Source organism: Scatophagus argus, chromosome 4, assembly GCF_020382885.2.
Source record: "Scatophagus argus isolate fScaArg1 chromosome 4, fScaArg1.pri, whole genome shotgun sequence".
Taxonomy (NCBI): Eukaryota; Metazoa; Chordata; class Actinopteri; family Scatophagidae; genus Scatophagus; species Scatophagus argus.
In genome coordinates, this window is record NC_058496.1 from 17,668,631 (window position 1) to 17,691,967 (window position 23,337).

The 23,337-nt window shown below is 41.9% G+C and overlaps 2 protein-coding genes across 2 annotated transcripts; both read left to right on the plus strand.

Annotated features, from left to right (window-relative positions):
- The first annotated feature begins 107 nt into the window (after positions 1-107).
- On the plus strand, positions 108-20,151 carry arrdc1a (arrestin domain containing 1a). The gene is made up of 8 exons (XM_046385652.1): positions 108-315; positions 3,381-3,491; positions 11,326-11,376; positions 14,126-14,280; positions 15,473-15,655; positions 16,820-16,996; positions 17,521-18,058; positions 18,921-20,151. The coding sequence occupies exons 1-8, from the start codon at positions 198-200 to the stop codon at positions 18,956-18,958; spliced, it is 1,371 nt and encodes a 456-aa protein (XP_046241608.1). The 5' UTR covers positions 108-197; the 3' UTR covers positions 18,959-20,151.
- Positions 3,565-11,293, plus strand: LOC124057418. Its single transcript, XM_046385649.1, has one exon. The coding sequence runs from the start codon at positions 4,379-4,381 to the stop codon at positions 10,478-10,480; it is 6,102 nt and encodes a 2,033-aa protein (XP_046241605.1). The 5' UTR covers positions 3,565-4,378; the 3' UTR covers positions 10,481-11,293.
- Positions 20,152-23,337: the final 3,186 nt, after the last annotated feature.

Consider the following 23,337-nt stretch of genomic DNA (forward strand, 5'->3'; position numbering starts at 1 on the left):
TCTTGGACAGTTCACTAGCTGATCAGACGAGCAACCGCAAACAACTAGCATTCACACACAAACTAAAATGTACATCTTTTTCACCTGGGAGAGGTCCGTGACGCCACACGAAGGGGCGGGGATTAAGAGTCGTAAATGAGAGCGTTGTTGGTCGTGTACACAGGTGAGCTTCAGTCTCGCTGTGGGTCGGGGAAACCATGGGGAAACTACAGCAGTTTGAGATCACATTTGACAAAAACAAAGTGGTGTACAGTCCGGGCGAGTCTATCTCTGGAACCGTGACAATACAACTGGGCCAGCCGCTGCTGTGTAAAGGTAAGAGTCCGCCAATTGGCCCACCGGGGTTATTTAGGCCAACATTTGCGCACCTGTTGAAAAACTTCGCCGTTGCTGAACAAGGAAGTGAGAGAGTCAGTCAAGATAACATGGGGTGTAATCAGTAGGCTACAGGATAACACAATGTTCTCGTAATTCGTTCAGATTGAAGAGAAATTTTAATCGATCAAATTGGAAATTTAGGTGTTGTTTCTTGTTGTATTAACATAAAGACAAGGCTGTACCCGGGATTTTTGAAATACTGAGGCCATGAGTCAGCGTCCTCACTCCCACAGAAACATTTGCCCTCACACCAAAAATAGATTCCTAACTGAAAGAATTGAATTTGTTAGGGGAAAAAAATCACAAATGTATATACATTTTGTATTTGTATACGGTTTTCATTGATATCTGACTCGGCACATTGTCAGAAATAAAAATCTTGTCTCTTTTGAACCTTGTCTTCATTTATTTATTGCTCTAAACTAATTCACGTTTGAATATATAGGGTCTATCAGGCTGTAAAATATCTGATAACATAAATGTAAATAGACCTGTTTAGAGTGGTGTAGGTTACGGTATATTAGTGTCCATATGGGCGCGTCAGGGTTGTTGATGCTTATGTGGTCTGTTAGTGCAGTCCGAGGTCTTAAGGGTGGTGGTGTTGTGATGGGTTTGGGTTCGGAGTGTTTATTTATGGGAGGCCAGAAAGATGTTGGAGGTTTAGTTTCAAACCTGTCGCATGTTGGAGATCTTTGATCAGATAGCTGACAGGTGGTGGCTACAGTTTTTACTAGAAAAAAAGGATTAGTGACTGCATTTATTGACAGTACTTCACTTCTTGGATATATGTAAAACTACAACTAACTGTTTACATTATTGAGTATATTGATGATTGTTTTGACCATTCATTGTTTGGCCCATCTTATTTTGTCAGAGCAACTGTCCAAAATCAGAAGTATTCATTTAATCATTTTCTCTGTCATTGAATGTCTTTGGATTTTGAACTAACAAAACAAACAATTTTTCTAATGCTGTACACACAAAGCAATCAGTTAATTCAATTAGTAAAAATTAATTGTTAGTTGCATCTGTAAATTAAGTGATACCCAAGTGAAAAACGGATGTACTTCCTTTACCAGCTAACTCATGAACACAAACTGAAATTAAATGAGGTCAAACAGGAAAAATATTCTTTTGAAATTCAGGATCTCAAAGACTTTAGTGTGAGAAAGGGCCAAATGATAGAGAACACTTTTGTCAGGGTCTGTGTCGACTTGCTGGGAGCAGGTTTCTTGTACGTTTTGTGTTTGGGGAGTTTCTGTTTGAATGCTTGTGGGGCCTCCAGTCTGTTTACATTCCACTTCAGGTAGAGCTAGTCAGACTGTCAGCCTCACAGTGGAGTCAATAAACTCTATCACCATGCAACACTATGACTGATGTAGTGGGTTGGGCCCTGAGATAAGAGACACCTTACTGGGCAAATAATGACATTGTATTACAAATCAAATGTGTCTCAGTCGTTGCAGTTAATAACAAAATGAATCTTTGCTTTTGTAGCAGTGGTGGACCATATCACATCTTCTTTCACAATACCAGTATAATTTTTAATATGCTCAAAAAATATTGTGATTATGTCAATATTCCAACTGGCTGACATAATAATATTACATTTAAGACAGTATATTTAATGAATTTAATATTTGACCTCAACAACTTTGATTTTTGTAAATATATGGTTATTCTTAATGTGATACCAGCAACACTTTCCATTCAAGTTGGGACAGGGGCAACAAGAGACTTGGAAAGTTGTTTAGGAAACACCAGTTTGGAACACTCCACAGGTAAACGGGTTCATTGGTAACAGGTGATAGTATCATGATTGCGTATGAAAGGGGCAGTTTCAAAAGGCTCGGTCGTTCGCGATCAACGATGAGCCGAGGTTCACTACTTTGTCAAACACATGATTGTATGAAGTATTGTTACATGGTCTCAGAAACATACTACAGAAGTCATACTACAACATGCACCTCTGTAAAGACATTGAAAGAACCTTTAATGACGTCAACCCCAACCAACCCCACCCAATCCAAAATGCTGAACAGGAGCAAATCCCTGCTTCTGGGTTCCACAATATGGTGAACTACTGAAGGGTGGTGGGTGCTGCTGTTGGAGCCGTAGTCTCATGATTTGTAGTGTAATGTTCATTTTTCTCAAAATTTTGATAATGCAGTGTAAATGTGTTTTGACACAAAGTATTGACTGTTGATAGCTTCAGCCCCCAAAATTACATGCTTACAGCTCATCAGTACAGCTGCAATGACTGTTTTCATTATTGATTAACCTAGCCCATTTTTTTCATGATTAATCTATTAATTGTTTAGTCTATAAAATCTCAAAAAAATATCACAGAGAGAGACACTGTTTTGTGGGCAAAAAAATAATAATCTTAAAACTGACTTTATGTAAGTGTATTTTCTTCTCAGCACAGTCCCACATTGTTTGCTGTGATGATGATTCATCCACAGCAATTTCATGTCCATCCAACAATTGGAAATGTTTACTGGGTTAGGCTTCAGTTGTACATACTTCGCTATTGTACAGTATGGCTAATTTGAACATGGAAGGTCTTTTGAGAATGAATTCACCTTCAGAACTGCACTACATGGACAAAAGTATGGGGACTCACCCCTTTATTATTGAATTCAGTTGTGGTATGAGGCTGTTTTTCTGGGGCTGAGCTAGGCATACCAGGACATACCAAGACATTTTGGACGATCCTATGCTTCAAAGTTTGTGGCAACAGTTTGGGGTAGCTGCAAAGGGGGGTAACAACTCCATATTAATATCTGTGTATTTAGAATGCAATGTCTTTAAATTCCTTGGAGGTGTAGTGGCCAAAAGTCCCCATACTTTTGGCTGTATGGTGTATGTTTAGACAGTACTTTATACAGTCAGAGAGTGCAGTGGGTTCTGTCCAGAGAGGAAATTACATCCTTTTTCATGCTTCAGCCTCTAATCTCTTTTTTTTTTCTAATGTGCTGTTTGTGTATTCTTATCTACAGCTATCAAAGTGAACTGCAATGGTTTTTGTGGCATCACCAACAAGGTGAATGACGCGGCATGGGTGGTGGAGGAACAGTACTTCAACAGCACCATCTCTGTTGCAGACAAAGGTACGCTGCCTAGCAACTGTAATACTAACTGGGAAAACAGATCCAAAGAGTTGAGTCTATCCTGCAGTTGGTGTAAGACGGATGCACCTAACCTGTAAGAGCCAATAAGAGTTAATTCATTTGTAATAACAAGTTAGTTAAAAAGGTTAAAATATAGTTAAGGTAATTTCATAAGAATTCATAATTATTGTGTTTTTTAAGATGCATAATTTAGTAACGTTTGAACTTTTATGTATTTTCGGCTTCCGACAATATTACGTCATTTGACACTGCTTGCACGTAAGGTCAGATTGCAGCTAGAGACGTCGGAAGCAACACAGTTTTTTGACCGAGCTATATCGAGTCTAATGTTTGTGTATTTTTTGTGTTTTTAAGTAAACCTTCAAAAAGAAGATTCGGTTTCACTCGCGTTTTTCAATTACTGGTTGTTAGACTGGCAGCAAAAGTGGTACAAGAGGACTCGCACGAAACGGAGTGCCACTACATAAAGTCAAAAAACTAGCTTACACGGAGCATCGCTGGATTGCTTGGATAACGCGGCTTGTGTGGAAAATAGCTCGTCTGGAGAAGTTAAGAATGAAACTGTTAATCATCTGAAACACTCTCCAGGATAAGGTATCAAAAATTCCTTTGTACCTTTGAGCAGTGGGAATATAGTCCGTGAGTTCGGACGAAAAGGAATTAACATAACTGCAGGAACGAAGTAGCGAGCTGAATCTCCGCCCTGTGACAGCGGATGTGAATCGCACAAGTGGATTCGGTCAGTGTGGAGTTTTCTGCGATAGTGGAAAGGTTGTTTGCACTCGGTTCACTAAGAAAGGCAACTTTGAAATAAGTGCTTTAAACTTTGTGCACGCAACGTGAGCATTAACTCCGCTATTTGTAAGATGGCTGATGAAGATGAAAAAAGATCTGTTGAAGTGGGGCAGGGAAGATCACGCAAGCTAACTGAAAAGGGTTTAGAGGAGAGATTGCAAAGACTCATAGCATTGAGGAGACGAACTCTGGGAACTCTAACAAGCCAAATGAAGGAGATGGAGGCAATGATGAGTGATGCTCAAAATGTAGAAAATGTGCAAGATATGATGGAAAGTGAATTTGCACAGTCTCTAAATGAGTTCAATGGACTTAACAGTGAACTTGATAATCTGTTGTCTGAAGATGAAAAAATGCTTGACTATGATAACTGGTTTGAACCAAAAATGGCACTAATCAAAGACTTCATAAAAAAAACTAAAAGATGGATTGCAGTTGAGCATAAGTCCACAGGGAAGGAAACCGTGCAGCTAGAAAAACTCAATGTGTTAGATGAACAACAAGAGGCTGTTTTACCAAACGACAGTATTTCACAGATAGGGTTTAGCAATGCTGCAAAAGCTCGCCCATGTGGATCTCATATAAGTGGTACATCAAGCACTTCATGTGTATCCTCCACACGTGCTAAACAGGAAGCAGAACATGCAGCTCTGCTGGAACGAGCAGCAGCACTGAAGAAAAGGCAAAAGCTTGAATTCGAAGCAACTAGGATTAAGCAGCAGTTTGAGTTTGAAACAGCTAGGATTAAAGCTGAAAAGGAAGAGTTAGCGCTGGAGACTGCGTTAGCTGAAAGCCAAGCAAAACTAAAAGTGCTTAAAGAATATGAAAGGTCCGAAGATGGTACGAGTAGTAATGCATCAGTGCAGCAATCACTGAGTGGGAACATGAAGAAGGAGAGAGTAAGCATTATGCTACCGCAACAAGATAATGTGAATGTTCATGGACCAGCACAAGCGCAATACCCACGAATACCACAACAGCCACAACCAGTCTCCAATCAAAGTACCAGAGCTCAAGCTAACAGAGATGATGACATTTTGACAGTCATGCAAAAGCAGAATGAAATCACCGAGCTACTTGTAAAGCAGCAACAGCTTTCTCAGCTACCGACAAAGGACATTTCTGTGTTCAAGGGTGATGCGCTCCAATTCAAATCCTTCATGAGGGCATTCGAGCACGCAATTGAGCAGAAGACAGACAATGATCAAGATAAATTGTACTTTTTGGAACAGTTTACAGATGGTGAGCCTCAAGAACTTGTTCGCAGCTGCGCTCACATGACACCTAGTAAAGGCTATCACGAGGCAAAGCGGCTACTTCATAAACATTATGGAGATGAGCTTAGGATTGCCAGCGCGTATATTGATAAAGCGCTCAAGTGGCCACAAGTGAAGTCAGATGATGGGAAAGCATTAAATGCTTATGCAATGTTTTTGATTGCATGCCGTAACTCAATGGAGGACATTGAATTTCTAGAAGAGATGGATAATCCTACCAATCTACGGACAGTGATATCCAAACTGCCTTACAAAATGAAAGAACGTTGGCGTGCTGAAGCTTTCGAGCTCAAAGAGAGAAAAGGGAGAAGAGCGAGGTTTGCTGATTTGGTGAACTACATAGACCGTCAAGCCAAGATAGCAATGGATCCCCTTTTTGGTAATATATTAGACAGCCGCCCAATCACAGCTGGAAAGATGGAACAAAAGGAAAAGCAACCGGCTAGGAAAGAGGTTCGTGGAAGCAGTTTCGCAACCAATCTTGTTGCTGAAGGCAAAGCGCCTCAAGAAACACATGTCAAGCCCACTAACACAGGTAAAATGGTGAATGCCTTTGATAAACCATGTTTGTACTGCCAGCAGTCTCACACCCTTGCTTCATGCAGTAAGATCAAAGGTCAGCCACATAAAGAACGAGTGGAATTTCTGAAATCAAAGGGCCTATGTTTTGGATGTTTGGTTCCTGGCCATCTCAGCAAATTCTGCAAACGAAAATTAGAGTGCAAAGAATGTACATTAAAGCACCCTGACATTCTGCATAAACTGAAGGATGAAAGTTCTGTTTCATCAGAAAAGAAAGATGGTGCTCAAGGTAAAGTGTCGGGCATTGAAGTTCCCATCACACAAGAGTCCTGTGGCCTTACGGGGGCCGGAGAAGCTGAATGTGTGCTGTCAATAGTGCCGATAAAAATCAAGTCAAAGAACAGTGACAAGCATGTAGAAACATACGCCTTTTTGGATCCGGGAAGCACAGCAACGTTCTGCACAGAAGACCTGCAAAGGAAATTGAACGTGAAAGGGAAACCGACAGGAATACTTCTTAGCACCATGGGCCAAGATAAAACAGGAGAACAAAGGCTCATGAACAGCTTTGCAATATCAGACCTAGAAGTTTGTGGGCTGGAGGACACCATGTTCATTGAGTTACCCAAGGTGTTCACTCATAGCAACATACCTGTCCATGCTGGGAATATACCCAAGCAATCAGATATTCAGAAGTGGCCTTACCTTCATGAAGTGAGCTTGCCAGAGATAGACGCTGATGTAGGCCTACTTATTGGAGCTAACTGTTCAAGAGCAATGGAGCCCTGGCGGATCATTAATGGTCAAGCTGGAGGTCCTTATGCAGTGAAGACAGCCATTGGCTGGGTTGTGAATGGACCTGTAAGGAAAGATCTGAATGACACAGAGAATGAACAGCCTCACTTTTCGGTAAACAGAATCTCTTTGGTGGAGATTGAAAAGCTACTGGTCCAACAGTACAATACTGATTTTCCAGAGCGCAACTATGATGACAAGGAAGAAATGTCTCAGGAAGACAAACAATTTTTGAGGTCTGTGGAAAAGACGACAATTTTTGAGAACGGACATTATAGCATTGGATTGCCACTCAGGAATGAGAAGCTCCAAATGCCTAATAACCGTTGTGTGGCAGAACAGCGCGTAGCATGTTTGCTCAGGAAGTTCAAGAGGAATCCTGAATTCTTTGAAGATTACAAGGGTTTCATGGAAACCATCATTGGAAAGGGCTACGCTGTTCAGGTTCCGACACACCAACAGAACAGAGATGACAACAGGGTGTTCTATATTCCACATCATGGCGTCTACCACCCGAAGAAACGAAAGTTGCGGGTGGTGTTTGACTGCACATCCTCGTTTCAGGGTAGGTGCCTAAATAGTGAGCTACTTCAGGGGCCTGACCTGACCAACACGTTAGTTGGTGTCCTACTGAGATTTCGTGAGGAGACAGTAGCAGTAATGGCAGACATTGAGTCAATGTTCTATCAAGTTAAGGTGCCAGAACACGATGCAGACTTACTCCGTTTTCTTTGGTGGCCCAATGGCAGATTGGACGAGCCTGTAGAGGAATTCAGAATGACAGTGCACCTCTTTGGAGCCACTTCTTCTCCAAGTGTATCCTCATATGCACTGAAAAGAACAGCGGAGGATCACAGAGACGTTGCATCTCCAGACGCTGTTCAGACAGTCCTGCGCAATTTTTATGTAGACGATTGCTTGAGAAGTGTGGCGACAGACGATGATGCAGTGACCTTAGTCAGTGATCTTAGAGCTTTGTGCAACAGTGGAGGGTTCACCTTAACAAAGTGGATGAGCAATAGCAGAAAGGTGTTACTGTCAATCCCTGCAGAGCACAGAGCCAGTGAAGTGAAAGACCTGGATTTACGACACGACACTCTACCAGTGGAGAGGACACTTGGTGTACAGTGGGACACAGAAACTGATACTTTCACCTACAGCATGGGGCTGCAAGATAAACCAATAACCAGAAGAGGCATTTTATCAATTATCAATTCTATCTACGATCCTCTTGGCTTTCTGGCTCCAGTCATCTTGCCTGCTAAACTTTTGTTGAAAGATCTTTGTAAAGAGCAACTTGGTTGGGATGAGAATGTTGGTGGAAAGCATGCAGAAGAGTGGAAGAGATGGAGGGAAGATGTTGCTCACCTTTCCAACTTCCATGTGCGGAGATGTTTAAAACCCATCAAGTTTGGATGCACCACTGCAGCACAATTACATCATTTTTCGGATGCCTCAGAGTATGCATACGGCACTGTGTCTTATCTACTGCTGGAGAATGAACACGGCAAGAAACACTGTGCTTTTCTGATGGGGAAGTCAAGAGTAGCTCCACTCAAACGAGTCACGATCCCTAGACTTGAGTTGACCGCAGCAGTTGTCGCAGTGAAGGTCGACAAGATGTTGCATCAGGAACTTCAGGTTCCACTGCAGCAATCTGTCTTCTGGACAGACAGCACCACAGTGCTTAGATACATCGACAGTGAAACTGCTCGTTTCAAAACATTTGTTGCGAACAGAATTTCCTTGATCCGAGAAGCAACCAAGCCATCGCAATGGAAGTACATCAGAACAAAAGAAAACCCGGCAGATCAAGCCAGCAGGGGCCTGAAAGCAAAGAGCTTGGTTCAGGGAGGAACATGGATAAATGGACCAGATTTTCTACCAAATGAAAATGATTGGCCCGAACAGCCTTTTGTATGGAAAGAAAGCCTTGACAATGACCCAGAAGTCAAGAACACAGTCGCTGTTAACACAGTGAAAGTTGAAGAAAGTATGGATCCAATGAACCAGCTGATCAGCTATTACTCAGATTGGAATAAGCTTAAACGATCAGTGGCATGGATTTTAAAGGTAAAAGATGTTCTGTGGAAATGGAAAGAGGAAAGTAAAGGGGTATTAACAACAATCAAGCAAGCCGAACAGGACCCCGAAAAGAAAAGATTAAAGATAGAACAGCATATGAAGAAGTTTAAAGCTACGTCAGAAAAGAAATCACTTACGTTGGATGATCTGAACGCAGCTGAATCAGAAATAATACAGTTCAGTCAAAGACAGTATTTTGGAGAGGAAATCAAAGTCCTGCAGAAAGGTACTCAGCTCAATCGCAACAGTTCGCTGTTTAAACTAGATCCAGTTCTTCAAGATGGCACCCTTAGGGTCGGCGGAAGACTTAACAAATCTGCTATGCCAGAAAATGCTAAACACCCAGCAATCCTCTCTAAACATAGCAAAGTTGCCACCCTGATTTTGAGAGACATACATCAAAGAACAGGCCACTGTGGACGCAGTTATGTGTTGGCACAACTGAGATGCAGATATTGGATTCCACAAGCCAATTCTGCAATCAGGAAGATCATCAGTCAATGCACAGTGTGCCGTAGGATGACGGGAAAGGTTGGTGAGCAAAAGATGGCGAACCTACCTGAAGATCGCCTCCTCCCAGACCAACCTCCTTTCACAAACACCGGCGTTGACTACTTTGGCCCGTTTGAGGTTAAACGGGGCCGGGGTACCGTTAAAAGATATGGGGTGATGTTCACTTGCCTCACTCTTCGAGCTGTGCACATTGAAGTAGCTGACAGCCTCGACACGGACTCCTGCATTAACGCAATTCGCCGTTTTATATGTAGGAGAGGTCAAGTCACCATCATGAGGTCTGACAATGGTACAAATTTTGTGGCAGCTGAAAGAGAGCTAAGGGAAACCATCCAACAGTTGGATAATGACAAGATTGAAAGAGCATTGCAACCAAAGGGAATAAAGTGGATATTTAACAGCCCAGCTGCCTCCCACCAAGGCGGAGCTTGGGAAAGACAAATTCGCACTGCGCGAAGAATCCTTAATTCCCTACTGAAGGAGCAAGCAGTGAACGATGACTGTCTTCAAACAATAATGTGTGAAGTTGAAAGTATCATCAATGGCAGGCCACTCACTAGTGTCTCAGAGGATGCAAACGACGTTGAGCCTTTAACTCCCAATCACTTACTGCTTTTGAAGTCTCAGCCACTCATGCCTCCAGGCATATTTTGTAAGGATGACACATACGCAAGAAGAAGATGGAAACAAGTCCAATATCTTGCAGATTTATTCTGGACTAGATGGACACGTGAATATCTTCCACTTCTTCAGGAGCGCCAGAAATGGCTGAAACCCAGAAGAAACTTCATGATGGGTGATGTTGTGCTATTAGTGGACAGTTCCTCTCCCCGCAACTCTTGGGTCATGGGGAGGATAGTTGAAACACTGCCAGACTCCAGTGGAACGGTGCGGAGAGTGAAACTGAAGACCAAGACCAGCACTCTGGAAAGGCCTGTGAATAAACTGTGCCTGTTGAAAGAAGCCACGTTAGAAGACTGACGAAGGGAGACAAGTTGATTCTTATGGACATTTGACATTTAAGTAGTTTGGCTCTTAAGGTTTTATGTTTGTAATTGCTTAGACCTGGAGCCTAATCAATTAGAGGCCGGGTAATGTAAGAGCCAATAAGAGTTAATTCATTTGTAATAACAAGTTAGTTAAAAAGGTTAAAATATAGTTAAGGTAATTTCATAAGAATTCATAATTATTGTGTTTTTTAAGATGCATAATTTAGTAACGTTTGAACTTTTATGTATTTTCGGCTTCCGACAATATTACGTCATTTGACACTGCTTGCACGTAAGGTCAGATTGCAGCTAGAGACGTCGGAAGCAACACAGTTTTTTGACCGAGCTATATCGAGTCTAATGTTTGTGTATTTTTTGTGTTTTTAAGTAAACCTTCAAAAAGAAGATTCGGTTTCACTCGCGTTTTTCAATTACTGGTTGTTAGACTGGCAGCAAAAGTGGTACAAGAGGACTCGCACGAAACGGAGTGCCACTACATAACCCTTTTAGGATAGTTCATACACTCTTGCTGAATTATTTGCTTGTGAGTTTGTTTGTTTTTTTTACCACAGGAAATTTATCACAGTACATTTGGTAAAAAAAACTGGCCCCACAATGAACAAAGTTTGTAAGACTGAAACAGTGTATTCTTTTATCTTTTATTGTGGAAAATAAAACTAATTACTAAGTGTAAAGGCTGCTGTGAATGTTCCCATTTTCCACTGTGGACACTGCATGCTCCTCCAAGGCATTTCTTTGTGGTGGGAAACAGCAGTGTGATTGTTAGTGTTTCCACTGACAGATGTTATCTGTGCTCTCTGTGTCCTCTGTGTACAGGAACCCTGAAACAGGGCGAACACACTTTTCCTTTCAAGTTCCTCATACCAGGTAGGAGCGCGGAGTGATGGGATGAACACTTGTCACTGCACATTCTTTCCTATGGTTGTGTGTGTGTGTGTGTGTGTGTGTGTGTGTGTGTGTGTGTATTTTGTCCTCGTATTTCACAGCCTGACAGACATGTCCTGGCATGTTCATATTTACCCTAATTCTCTTATGGTTCAGCAGTGAGGATGGAACTCTTCACCGGGGCTTATGAGTGTTGTGTGAAACATTGCACTAGTTTCCAATTTTTGTTAGAAGGAGCTCAACTTGTCATTCCAAGATAGTATGTCAGATTTGACAATTTTACATTAACAATTAAACCACTTTATTTTAAAACTGCACTAATCAATATTTTTATGTGTAATATGAAAGGGGCCCCTCATATTAGAGAATCAACAAAGAATTACTACCAACTCGGTTTTGGTTGCATGGTCTTTACTGTTTCACTCTTCTCACTCTCATTAGCAGCAGTACGCAGTTGTTTTTAGTGAAAAAGCTCAAATAAACAAACCACCACTTCCCAGCACCAAACAGCAGATAATCAAAGTTAGCGACTAGCTGGTGAAGAAAGTGGACTATTTTTTCCCCTATGCAGTTGGTGTAGACCAAATCAGAGCTAAAAAGAGACTGAATGTTGGACTTCGTCAACATGACTCTCAAAGAAAGAATGCTAATGCTAATGCAAATGTGTAAAGTGTTTGCTACACGGAGGGACGACAATAATTCACCCTTGAGTGAATTATTTTTTATGCAATCAACTTCAACAAATTTTCATAGTTTTGCCAATCATTCTTCACTCGCACCAGTAACAATGTTATTGAACTCAATATGTCAGTAGAATCCGGTGATACGATATGTAGCGTAGGAATATGATTCAGTATATTGCGATAGAGCAAATATTGTTTCATAAGCCTGTGTTCTTTGTGTTTACACTAGTGGTTAGTGCTTAGCCTCGTCCTGTCTCAGTTGATGTTTTTGCATTGGTGTGGGAGAGTCAGATGGCTGAAGATGTATTACAACATTGCTATCTAAGATAAGATAATGTAGTCTGTATTGTTGTGCTGTGCTATTGAAGTTTGTTGGGAGAATTGGGTATAATATCACTGTGTATAACTTCAGCAAATTGTCTAGGAGTTTTTACATGGAAACTTGTCATCCTCTTGAAATGCTTTATGGCAGCACTTGGTGACAGTTTTACAGAATGGAGATTTAATATTTTAGAGATTCAGAATGAGAATGCTTAATTAATTCTGAATTAGAGCATTTGAATAATGTAGTTTCGGTCTCTTCGTGCGACTGATTCTTCTCAAGATCTCCATTCCACTTCCACCACTATATCATATGACGTCAGCAGCTGTCACTTTGTTCCTCTTACTCCTGACAGTGAAATCTATGAGGGCACTCCCTGATGACATCAGCAAATGTTTGATAGACTCTTAAACAACATACTGAGATCTTTGATTATGAAACATTACGTCCATTGATCTCACAATTGCTTTAAAAATCACCACAAAACTGATATATATATCATCCATAAGATAATGGAAAAAGTTATGTTGGATCATGACAAAACATCTTGTTGTCTTACTGCGATGACACAATAGCTTCTGAATGCAATATCTCAGGAACATGTCAGGGGGGATTTCTTCACATTAGGCCCAAATGCCCACTTGGGCTCAAAATTGAACTCATGAGACTTTGGGGGGTCAAAGGTCACTGACCTCACAAGACATTTGGTCACATACTAAATTGTTTGTCCACCTTGAATGTATTGTGAATGTACAGACCTTCTTCAGAAATGTCAGCATAACTCATACTGCAACATAGCTTCCATTTTTCCAAAAGCTACACTTAAATTTATGAAATCCCTTTACAGTCTTCACTAAATATGTTATAGGAGTCTGGACAGGCATGAATGTAAGCTGCAACTTGACCTGTGTGCAGAGCATACCTCCTTACGGCAGTAATTCTAGTTTAACTTGTTTTATTTTGTTAGGCATTTTTTTTTAAAGAGTCATGACTCTTGTGCACCTTGTCCCTTGTTGCCGATGGGGTGACGTTCACTGACGTCACTTTGGTGCGTTAAGTAAGTGAATGATAGAGCGCAAGTGCAAGCCTTTTATTTGTTTATTTCTGTTTTCGCCATTTCGAATTGGCATCTACCCTTGCTTGGTTGCATGTGCATGCACACTCATTTATGTATAATTATGAAGGGCTCTCATGTGCAAAATAACACAGTCAGCCCTTATGTTTAGCCTTTATAAGGCCTTTGTTGCATTTTTCAAAGGTGAAGACTTCCACACATGTAACAAGGAACTTTATGGAAACTCAAAAGCAGCCTAACCGGTCCTCTTACTGTTGTGAATCTAAATCTGTCATTTGAACCTGCAGTGCCTGCAGGTGTAAAAGGACACTGTATGGTATCTTGTTTACATGAAAAGACAGGGGAAAAAGTTACGGAATAAGAAAAATTTGGAATACGGTTTTCCGTTTTAGAGTGTAGTCATCTTACAAACATAAGATGACTATACTTTACTGACATACATTGTGAGCAGTAATTTCAACTATGATGTGTAAATTGTCTCCCATATATTTATTGCACAATAATCCTGTCTGAAAATCTGGTAAAAAGATGAGATGGAAAAGGAAACAATAGCAAAATGGAAAAAGTGCAATAGCACTTTTATAACAACCCATTAGTACGTATTTGCTGTTGTGTGGTAACACTAATACGTATTTGGCTTCTTTCCCACAGCCTCTGCTCCGACATCTTTTGAAGGCAATTATGGTAGGATCATTTACAGAGTGAGGGCTTTTATTGACACACCACGATTTGCCAAGGACTACAACACAGAGAAGGCTTTCTACCTGCTCAGCCTTCTAAACCTGAATGAACTGCAGGACATATGGGTGAGACATGATTAGATATGTGTGTGCATTCTTGATCCCTGACTGGCAGACCAATGCACAAGGCTGATGTTGGCCTTCAGAGTTCTAAAACAGTGTTTCTTGTTCATTTAAACCTATAAACAGAAATATAAAATCAATTCTTTGTGGTTTTAGAAGCTGTTTTAAAACAGTTTACCCATCTGCACAGCACTTCTGCGCAGTGTCTCTATCTCTGCTGAAGGTTGCACTTATTATGTTGATCAGCTTGTATTAACATGATATGATCTCCATAATGTTGGAGATTTCAACACCTGGAATTGATGTGATGCAGCCTTTTTTGCACACCAAAGTACAGTTGCAACTGTGTTTGTTTGTTTGCCAAACTAATAAAAACACATGCTCCACATGAGATATTAGAGTGATGTTACAAAGTGTGGACTCTTAACTCACAAATGATCTTGGGCCAAGTAGCTTGACACCAGCACTGCTGTTAACACACAGACATGAGACTGATATCTATCTTGCCTTGTCATCTAACTTGTAATTTAACTGGAAAGTAAAACAAATGTTAAAATGTTGAACTACAGTATATAGACAAAAGTATTGGGACAGAATTGAGAGAAAAGTTGGTCCCCACTTTGCAGCTCTGACACCCTCCATTCTTCTGGGAAGGCTTTACACAAGATTTGTGTGGAAGTGTTTTTGTGGGTGTTTCTTGTCAATTTTTTTTCCCATTTCGTGAAGTAGTGCAATAGTGAGATCAGCCACTGATGTTGGACGAAATGGCCTGGGTTGCAATCTCTGTTTCAGATCATTCCAAAGGTGTTCAGTGGGGTTGAGGTCAGGGCTCTGTGTGGGCCAGTCAAGTTCTTCCACATCAAACTCATCCAACCATGTCTTTATGGACTTTGCTTTGTGCACTGGGACACAGTGATGCTGGAATAGAAACTCACCTTCCCCAAACTGTTGCCACAAAGTTTGAAGCATAACATTGTCCAAAATGTCTCGGTATGCTGAAGCATTAAGTTTTCCCTTCACTGGAAGTAAGGTGCCAAGTCCAACCCCTGAAAAACTGCTCCATACCACACCTGAATTCAGTAATAAAGAGGTGTGCCCCCAATACTTTTGTCCATACAGTGTATTTCTTTAACACATGTCCTCAGTGTTTGCTTGATAAATCCATGATGTCATAACACTGCCCTTCTCCATGCAGGGAATCTGTTCATCTGCAGTGACCCAGCAGTTCACCTACATGCTTATGAAAACTGGCACAGTGGTCCTGAAAGCCCAAACCGACATGAAGGGTTACACACCAGGCCAGATCATCCAGGTGACGGCCAACATCCACAACCAGTCTGGGAAGTCCATAGGAAACATAGCAGCCAGCTTGATGCAGGTACACTTTTTACAGCTCCAGGATATGTCCAGCCTTACACACCATATTATGCTTTATACCTCCAGCTGCTTCAAGGCTTCTTCACGTCACTTTTTTTCCATTTATTTATTGTGTATTGATGTTATGATTTCATTACTGTATTTTTGGCTCTTTATTTTTCTGGGTTTTTTTTTAATTTGCATTATTTTGCCTTTGTGAAATTGTTTTGTTTTTTTGTTTTTTTCTCCGTTGTGTGTGTAACATTTCATGTTAATATTTCAATAGACCAGAACACCAAACAAGGTAGCTAAAAGCTGCGTAGAGCTGCATATTTTGGTCCATATGGGCATGCGGCTAAATGCAGCAGATTATTCTATAAATTTAATCTTTCATCTTGTCAACATATCCCAGAGCAGTATAGTAGTCTGTTGCCTGCCTTAAAAACAGGTTGTGGTAGAAGGAGATATATATAATAGATAGCAACATACAAAGCAATGTAAATATGAGACTTTGACAGACAATACTTATTAGTAAGATATGCTGATTGTTGGTTTGGGTCTTTGAATAGGAGTTGTGGGCATTAAGAAAAATGTAGGAATGTTTCTAGCCTTATTGTTTAATATAATAATGGTAACACTGGTTTCTCCTCTCAGGGGAGAAGATGTCAATGTCACCAGCCAAAATGCCACATTCGATCTTAAAGGATATAATATTACTGATGTTATTACTTTGTCCTTTGTGAGGTTTTTTTTGGCTAAATTGATAACCCAGCAAAGAAACATTAAAGTTGTTGTTTTGGAAGTGCTTTTCTTTTCATTCCATTTCAAAATGTCTGTTGTTTGTTGTGGGGTGGTACCCTCCTGGTACCTCACCTGGTATAACATGTGCCCAGTGTACTAAGACTTTGTGCTTACACGATTCCAGCCTGGGGTCCTTTGCTGCTTATCTCTCCCTGTCTTTTTTCTGCCTCTCTTTGCCTCTACTGTCTAATAGAGGAAAAAAGGCCAAATCAATAATCGGTAAAAATGTAAAAAAGATATACTCAGCAGTGTTTTCATATTACCAGTGGATCAGCATACTATGTATGTCTAATAGTTAAGTGTGTCAGTTTTCAGGTAAATCTTTTGACCCTCAACTTTCCTGCTATCCTTGTTTATGAGTCTTCATGTCCACATGTGTTTCCAGAGAGTGACCTACGAGACAAAGAGGCCCACCCATGATGTCAGGACAATCGCAGAGGTGGAGGGTGGTATGGTGAAAGCTGGCAAGGAGGTGGAGTGGAAGGACCAGATTATTGTTCCTCCTCTTCCCCAGTCCTCCCTCACTGGCTGTGATCTTATAAAGATTGAATATTTTGTCAAAGTAAGATAAAGTTGTGTTCTGTTACACTTAGAAAGTGACCTTGTTGGTGTTGTGTTTTTGATTGTTACACGAACAGTAGATCATTTAACATCTGTCATTATAGCCCCATTCATTCCCTCCTTTTGTAAATGTAATGAAATTTTGGATGGTGAAGCTAGCAATTTACAGATGTTGCAGATCACAAGCAGAGAAAAGGGCGTAAGTCTGACTTTATAATGGCATAATTGTCAAATCAGTACAATATTTGATTGATAATGTGATTATGAAAGTAATGTTACAGTTCTTTGGCACAATGTGAATTGTTTTCACATACAAAAAGTCATGGAGAATTAATTTTATTTATTAATCAATTCATGAATTTATGAGAAACTCAATGAAACTGGTTGAATGTGAGTTTTTGTAGAGTTTTAGTAAAGTGTTGTCAGGACTTTCTGCTCTAATGCATTCTGTATTTTCCTTCCTTTATTAGTAATGGAGGTCTCCAAGAAAGGTAACAAACATTCTCTTTTCTTCTGCTTAATCAGGTCAGTCTAAAGTCTCCAGATGTCCAGTTGACGTTACCCATTCAAATCGGGAACGTCTCATTAGACAAAAAACTGCGCCCTTCCAAAAAAGCTGCTCCTCCTTCCTCTGCAAGAGCTGAAGATACACCGGCTTCTACCTCTACCTCTACCCCTGACACTTCCACCTCCAATGCTGTTGCCACCCCCGCAATGCCCCCTCGTCCTGCTCCAAAACCGGCTCCTCGTCCTGCACCTCGCTCCAGGCTGTCCTCCCACAATTCCCCTAGTGCTCCTCCAGCCGATTACCACCAGGGAGCAGAGGGTGGGCTTCCAGTTAACGATGGCTTCCCCAATAAGCGGCAGTCTCAGCTAGTGTCACCGAATGCTTTCAGCTATGCCCCTGGCCTCTTTTTCTCCCAAAACCAGCAACACAATGGGGTTGGCAATGCACCCAGTGAGTGCACAGGGGCCACAGCACCTTACCCAGATGAGAGTGCTGGCTTAATGCCAACACAACTCATCCTGCCTCCAGACTATGGGACCTCAGCATATCCACAAGGTCAGTAAGCAATGGGTCATTCGTGACTTCATCCTGGGTCAGATCATGAATGTAGACTGGAATGTAGAGAAGGAGTTAAGGCTGTAGTTTAGTTTGGGTTAACACACATATTGAGATGATTGTAGTGTTTGTCATACAGTGTAGAAATCCAAAAATGTTCAAATGTTATGCTATAAATATGTGGATATGTTTTTCCTAGTTTGGAAAAGAAAAGCCTTGGCATGTTGTTACAGCAGTTCTCCCATGAAACCAATGTCTCCCAGACCTCCACATTCTGTGTGAAGTTTGAGCAGCTACATGCACAGACCACCCCTGAGGATTAGGGTTCCTGTGAATGGTCTGCCTTTGTTTTGCCACTCTTGAACTTTGCTACCACCTACTGGATTTTAAATGCACCTATTGCACCAAATGCCCCATCAAAGACCAAACCAAAAACATAAACTCCTTGGTAACAAGGTGACATTTATTTTTTTTCTGAAATATCTCTGGACAGTGCCCTCTCGGTGTTCAGCGTCCAAAGTCCAAGAGTTGACAAAATGGTTGATATATGCTTGTTTGAGTTGACTACTGTGAGCATAAAGCAATAAGCTTGGAGCAGCAGTGAGTGCTTTGAGGGCTTATTTACTCTGGGTACATATGAACCACCTTATGTGATTGGTAACCATTGTTGAGGCTATATCTAGCCTGAGAAGAAGACCTTCAGTCATTACTCAGAGCTAATAAAAAAGGTACTTCCACTTATGTGGTTCAGGAAAAAAATCACATAAATCCACTACTTTATTCAATGTTTTTTGTTTTTTTTTTTTTTTGTGTGTGTGTGTGTGTGTATACTAACCAGCTGGTCTGATGTTGTCTGTTACAGAGGCTCCTCCTTCTTATGATGAGAGCTGCAACACATGAAGTGAAGAAGCAGCAACCTCAAACCAGGATGGTGATTTATTCATTTATCAAACAAAATGTTGAACTAAAACTGCAATTCTTGTACCATATTGCTGCATTTCCAAGAGAAGAGTCCTGCCATTTTAAAAGGCTGTAACTGATTGGACAAAATGATTGCAAGACAGAAACTTTCATGTAGCCTTGTATGAAAAGTTTTTTTTTTAGGCCTTTTTTAACCCACAGATTTTGTGTAAGTTTAAAGTTTTTCTAAATGTAGGAGACAGAGCATTTTGAATTGAAATGAAAGTGAATTGTACTCAAATTTTATTACCTCAGTGAACAAGTTCCTTCATTAACCCAGCGGGGGTTTTCTCTCCTTCAGATCAGCCATAGCCAATCAACACAGGCTTTTTTAAAATCAAGCTTTGGTGTACTTTTAGCACTTTGAACATTTTGAAGGAAAGAGAGGGGAAATATGTAGAATTTTTATTTTCTGCTTTTTGTACAGTAATGTGAGTCACATTTTTAGTTGTGGGTTATTTAGATGACATCTGTGATGTCAAGTATGAAAGTTTGATCTATGAAAACCTGGCAAAATGAACCGTCTGTTATTATTTTATTTTTTTTTCAAAAGCCAAATAAAAGATTAACTCCTGGATTTTTTTTAAATTGAAAATGATCAAAATCGTCTGGTTGTACTGATATATTTTTCATTTAGCTCGAGTTTGAGTGTAAGACTAGATACAATGTTTGGTTTAGAAAAATCTCTTGAATTTGCCTTTCGACCAGGATTTCTTCATTTTATTATAAACATGAACAATCCTCATATTGCCTCGTTGTCAACATATATCTTAGATTTCTGCCTTGTTTGCCATGTTATTTCCATGTCTTGAACTGTGACTGTAGATTTCCACGGAGGAATGTTGTTGTGTGGTATACTGTATTCTTGTGTTGGGTCTGTACATGTCAGACATCTCTTCTGTGTCTGAATTCTTTTAACAGTTGTACAGTAATACATCATCACTGTCATTTGATGTTTTCTTTGGTCTTTCTTAATGTAGGTATCCATCTTAATTATAAAGTTTTAGCAATAAGCTTACCTGTTACTTGATCAAGTTAAATTCATCATTAATACAGAAAGACAATATTGTGTTATTTATTGTTTTGATTGCTTTCTAACTGCTATCTAGATTCCAATAAATCTGTTAAAACCACTTGTGTCGAACAGTTTCATACTTTGGACTGTGGTGGTGGGAAAGATAAAGGCCTAAATCTGCTTTCTGTTGTTTTTCCACCGATGTTGTACCTGGAATCTGCTGAAGCCACTCTTCCAGTTTGGGGTTCACAGCCCCCAGTGCACTGATTACCACTGGTATAACTGTTGCCTTCACTCTCCACATCTTTCCTTGTTCTTCTTCAGCCCTTGGTATTTTACAAGCTTCTCTGTTGCTTGGGGTACTACATCTATCAACACTGCTGTTGTTGCTTGTTCTGTTGTTGGTCGATCACCACAATGTCTGGCTGGCTAGTTATCACTATTTTGTCTGTATCTTGAAGTCCCACAGGATCTTAGCTTGGTTATTCTCAACCACCTTGGAAGGCGTCTTCCATTCTGACCTCGGGACCTCCTACCCAACTCAGTGCAGATGTTCAGAATCAGAATCAGAATCAGAATCAGAATTCCTTTATTAATCCCTGGAGGGAAATTCTTGTTTCTACAGACAATTGCACATGCAGTATTCCCGACCAAGAAAGGAGAAAAGTGCAGAGTATATAAATAGGATAAACAAAAACTAAAATCTCAAGTACAGTAGTATTTACAAAAACTGTATTCAAAAAATTTTTTAAGAAAATTTAAAAATACAGGTATGTGCAATGTGTAAAAGTAGCCAATATGTACATTGTATAAACAGTGAGTGTGTCCGTCACAGTGCTGAGTTTAACAGTTTGATGGCGACAGGCAGGAATGATTTCCTGTGTCGCTCTGTGGTGCATCGTGGCAGTATGAGTCTGTTGCTGAACGAGCTCCTGTAGCCGATCAGCACATTGTGGAGAGGGTGAGAGGGAAAGTCCAGTATAGTTCTTATTTTGGACAACATCCTCCTCTCAGACACCACTGTCAGAGAGTCCAGTTCCTCTCCCACAACATGGCTGGCCTTCTTGATGATTCTATTGAGTCTGTTAGTGTCCCTCACCCTCAGGCAGCTGCCCCAGCAGGCAACGGCATATGTGATGGCACTGGACACCACCGACTCATAGAACATCCTCAGCATCGTCCTGCAGATGTTGAAGGACCTCAGCCGCCTCAGAAAGTAGAGGCGGCTCTGGCCCTTTCTGTAGACCATGTCCACGTTCTTGCACCAGTCCAGTTTGTGGTCTAAGTACACCCCCAGGTATTTGTACTCCTCCACCACCTCCACAGTGTCCCCTTTGATGTTGATAGGGGTCACTGGAGCCTTAGTCCTCCTCAGGTCCACCACCAGTTCCTTGGTCTTTGTCACATTGAGCTGTAGGTGGTTTTTCCCGCTCCATGTGACAAAGTTGTCCACTACCGTCCTGTACTCTCTCTCATCCCCCCCAGTAATACACCCAACCACTGCAGAGTCATCAGAAAATTTCTGAAGATGGCAGGACTCTGTGCAGTGCGTAAAGTCTGTGGTGTAAATAGTGAAGAGGAAGGGAGAGAGGACAGTCCCCTGTGGAGCCCCGGTGTTGCTGATCACTTCATCTGACAGGCAGCACTTCAGGCGTACGTACTGCGGTCTGCCCGTCAGATAGTCTGCGATCCAGGACACCAGTGGGGCATCCACCTGCATCGCTGTCAGCTTCTCAGCCAGCAGAGCCGGCCTGATGGTGTCAAACGCACTCGAGAAATCGAAGAACGTGATTCTCACAGTGCTTGCCGGCTTGTCTAGGTGAGTGTAGACTCTGTTCAGCAGGTAGATGATGGCGTCGTCCACTCCAAGGCGGGGCTGGTAGGCGAACTGAAGGGGATCCTGAAGTGGTTGGACCATGGGCCGGAGCTGTTCCAGGACGAGTCTTTCCAGGGTCTTCATGATGTGTGACGTCAGGGCCACAGGCCTGTAGTCCTTGGGGTCGCTGGGACGCGGCGTCTTCGGGACAGGAACGAGGCATGACGTCTTCCACACCACGGGGACCCTCTGAAGACTCAGACTCAGGTTGAAGACATGATGAAGTACTCCGCTTAGCTGGGGGGCACAGGCTTTCAGGACCCTGGGGCTCACACCATCTGGGCCTGCAGCTTTGCCTGCACGGAGTCTCTGCAGCTGTCTTCTCACCTGGTCAGCTGTGAAGGTCATCGTTGGGGTGATGGGTGGGGGAGGAGTGCTTGTGGTACCCAGGTGAGAGTGGTCCACCCAGGCTTCTGGGGACGAGGTGTGAGCGAGGTCATCCAGATGGAATGTGGGGGGAGGGAGAGAGGCTGGAGTGGCCGGTTGCTGCAACCTTACTGCTGAGGAGTCGTTTGAAGTGTGAATTGAGGTCCCTGTGTCGAATCTGTTAAAAAACTGATTCAGCTCATTCGCCCGTTCCACACCGCCATCAACTCCTCCTCTGTTTGGCCCGTAACCTGTGATGGTCCTCATGCCACTCCACACCTCTCTCGTGTTGTTCTGCTGGAGTTTCCACTCCAGCTTCCTCCGGTACCTCTCCTTTGCCTCCCTGATCTTTATTCTCAGGGTGCGCTGGATAGCTCTCACCTCCTCCCTATTGCCTGCTCTGAAAGCCCTCTTCTTGTTGTTGAGGATGGCTTTGATGTCCTTGGTTACCCACGGCTTGTTGTTGGGGTAACACTTTACCGTTGTGGTTGGGACAATGGTGTCCACACAGAAGTTTATGTAGGCAGTGATGCACTCAGTGAGCCCATCAATGTCCTCGCCGTGGGGCTCACAGAGTGCCTGCCAGTCTGTCACCTCAAAACAGCCCTGGAGTGTCTCATTGGCCTCGTCTGTCCATCTCCTCACAGTCCTTGAAGTTGCGGGCAGACGCTTTACGAGAGGCACATAGCAGGGGGAGAGGTGGATCAGGTTGTGATCTGACCTGCCTAGTGGGGGGAGGGGGGAAGAGCTGTAACAATCCTTTGCATTTGCATACAGCAGATCTATTGTTCTTCCCTCTCTGGTAGGACAGTTCACAAACTGAGTGAAAGTGGGGAGTGTTTTGTCCAGGTTAGTGTGGTTGAAATCACCCGAGATTGCAATGAATGCACTCGGGTGCTGAGTCTGTATCCGGGCTATTGCAGAGTGAATAGTGTCACATGTCCTGCTGGGGTTTGCAGAGGGGGGAACATAAACAGTTACCATGACAACATGTGAAAACTCCCTGGGCAAGTAATATGGACGTAGTCCAACGGCACAAAGTTCCACATCCGGGCTGCAGAT

What these genes read in the sequence shown, in the direction of transcription:
- arrdc1a (XM_046385652.1), top strand. Translation starts at nt 198, where the DNA reads ATGGGGAAACTACAGCAGTTTGAGATCACATTTGACAAAAACAAAGTG. An exon ending in TAGCAGCCAGCTTGATGCAG is followed by an intron (nt 15,656 to 16,819) that starts GTACACTTTTTA and finishes ATGTGTTTCCAG; the next exon opens with AGAGTGACCTACGAGACAAA. An exon ending in AGATTGAATATTTTGTCAAA is followed by an intron (nt 16,997 to 17,520) that starts GTAAGATAAAGT and finishes CTGCTTAATCAG; the next exon opens with GTCAGTCTAAAGTCTCCAGA.
- LOC124057418 (XM_046385649.1), top strand. Translation starts at nt 4,379, where the DNA reads ATGGCTGATGAAGATGAAAAAAGATCTGTTGAAGTGGGGCAGGGAAGA.